Source organism: Vigna radiata, chromosome 8, assembly GCF_000741045.1.
Source record: "Vigna radiata var. radiata cultivar VC1973A chromosome 8, Vradiata_ver6, whole genome shotgun sequence".
Lineage (NCBI taxonomy): Eukaryota > Viridiplantae > Streptophyta > Magnoliopsida > Fabales > Fabaceae > Vigna > Vigna radiata.
In genome coordinates this window covers 42,650,565-42,653,188 of record NC_028358.1, presented here as the reverse complement: position 1 = coordinate 42,653,188, position 2,624 = coordinate 42,650,565, and the positions used below count along the sequence as shown (strand labels likewise).

General features: G+C 35.9%; 1 protein-coding gene across 1 annotated transcript; it reads left to right on the top strand.

Annotated features, from left to right (window-relative positions):
* Positions 1 to 1,298: 1,298 nt before the first annotated feature.
* LOC106771363 (heavy metal-associated isoprenylated plant protein 20) lies at positions 1,299 to 2,624 on the top strand. Its single transcript, XM_014657332.2, has 3 exons — positions 1,299 to 1,663; positions 1,768 to 1,843; positions 2,170 to 2,624. Exons 1-3 carry the CDS (start codon positions 1,592 to 1,594, stop codon positions 2,454 to 2,456), a joined length of 435 nt encoding a protein of 144 aa, XP_014512818.1. The 5' UTR covers positions 1,299 to 1,591; the 3' UTR covers positions 2,457 to 2,624.

The window sequence follows — 2,624 nt, the reverse complement described above, 5'->3', positions numbered from 1 at the left end:
AAAATCCTCTTAACACGAAAAATAGTGCTAATTAAAAATTTTGACATTCAAATCTTGCGGAATTCAATTAAAGTTCTACCTTCACCAAGGAAATATAATCCACTTACAAAATTCCAAAAATAATAAAATAACCAAGAAATAAAAATTAATCCAATTACATTATTTCTGAAATTCATAACTCAAAGCTGTAAATAAATCAAGGTTGTCCCCTACACTCACGTCGCTATCATGCATCTGGAGTATCTATTACACCCCCTGCTCCCGTATAACTAAGGTCATACGATCATCGCAAGACACACACACAACCACCACATAAACAAATATGGGTAAGCTACCATAACACAATCCAATAACAATAAAGTATGTACAAGATAAGTAAGCATAACTTGATAATAATACCATTCATATACAATGTTACCCATACTCGCATAATTGTTTCTATATCATGAACATAATCAACATCCTTGTTAACTATAATGTGACTATACCCTCCACGTCATCAATTCCCATCACATCGTCATCCTGAATCAAAATTACACGTACCTCCATCACAACTAACCTCATCAAGAATCATTCATCATGAATCACGTCATGAGCCTCCACAATACCATAACTCCATAGTGAAAAGAATCAGTCACATTTATGTACCCTACCTCAAACTTGTGGCCTCCCCACAAGTCCCCTGTAGCCCCTCCTACAAGTCTGCCCAAGTAGTCCCGCCTACCTGGCTAAGGAACATGTTTCCTGCCACTCAAGGACAAGGCAAACACCATCACCCCCACACAAGGAGGGCTCAATACCCGAGCGCTCCCTTTTCGCACACAAGGCCAAAGGAAGTTGCTATCTCGATCGATCGATAGTCTCAGGCTTTACTAGGTACAAAAAGTGGACCTATCTTTCACTCTTGTGCTCATCAACTACATCCTCAGGTACATTTAAAACTTGCTCGTTCCAACGCATATATCTAAGTACAACAGACGTTCTCACTCTCCACCTAATACTGGTCATTCATCGTTGTCTACCATCTCGTTAAAAATTCTAATATACTCAAACTAAATCCTTCGTAATTTCACTCCAACAACAAATTATAATTAAATAAATAATAAATAAATAAACATCACTCCAGCAAATAAATAAGTATCATTCCAAATAAATNTGTGTTTGTTTGAGCAAAAGATAGCAGCTAGAGTGAGGCTTCATGATAAATATTTTAGCCCTGTCATTATCAAATAACTTACTGTCTGCATTCAATAATTTTGTCTATTCACCATCAAGTCAAGTGGCTATTTGGTCACATATTTATGAAGACAAAACATAATTANAGACAAATGTCCTTATCTAACTTTATTTTATACATTCAACTTTNCCACAAGTAATGCATATATTAAGGACAGACCCTTTTAAATGCACAATTTGGTATCCCAAAATATTGTTATAAATAAAGCCTNTTCCCTCCCTCACTCTTTAATTTGCTTTCACTTCATATCTCTTTCTCTCCGTGTCAAATACACTGTTCTGTCTTCTCCTCTGTCCTGTTCAAACTTCTCTTTTTAGTTCTCTATTCATTTTATGTGCTAAAGAAAACAAGAAAATGGGTGCTCTTGATTTCCTTTCTGACTACTTCTCAGTTTCCACCCCAAAAANGAAACGCAAACCAATGCAGGTTTTCATGACCTCCTAAACCATGTTTGTGTATGTGTTTCATGGTGGTTGTAGTCTCAAGCAAATTCTGATTTTATTTTCCTTTTCAACCCTTTTGTCTTGCAGACTGTTGAAATCAAAGTGAAAATGGACTGTGATGGCTGTGAAAGAAGAGTTCGCAATTCTGTTTCCAACATGTCAGGTTGGTATCTTTCTTCTTTATAATCAATCACTCTCAGTTTAAAATTTTTCAAGCAATACCTTACTATTCTTACTATTTTCACCTTCTGTCGTGGTAAATCAGTATATGCACTATCTCATAAAGTACTTTTTTAAGTTCATTACAGTTTTATCTGAATAAACAATACTAATATTTACCGCAAATCTTTATCATGTAAATGAGATGGAAGAAAGAACATTCAACAGTAGTACATATCTAAATTTTGTCCTGTATCATGGTTTATTCAAATGTTGTTGGTAAGTGGAGAAAACAATGAAGGTTGAACTAAATTGAAAGCTTGAATCCAGGTGTGAAAGAGGTCGAAGTGAATAGAAAACAAAGCAAGGTAACAGTAACAGGTTACGTGGATAGAAACAAGGTCCTAAAGAAAGTACAAGGAACAGGAAAAATAGCTGAGTTTTGGCCTTATATTCAGTACAACTTGGTGGCATATCCCTACGTGGCACAAGCATATGACAGGAAAGCACCATCTGGGTATGTGAAAAACACTGAACAAGCACTTCCCAACCCAAACGATGAGAAACTCACCTCTCTCTTCAGTGATGACAACCCTAATGCATGTTTAATCATGTAAACCATTTTCAGTAGAAGATCAGAGCTACCTTGCAAGTTCATATGCTTCACTGCTTCATCTCTGCATATATATAGTTTCTTGGAGACTGTTTTTAGCTTCTTCTTAGCTGTGTTGTCTTTCTTTAATGGCTACAATTTTGGTTCTGCTTATAGTATAGAACTTGGAGGA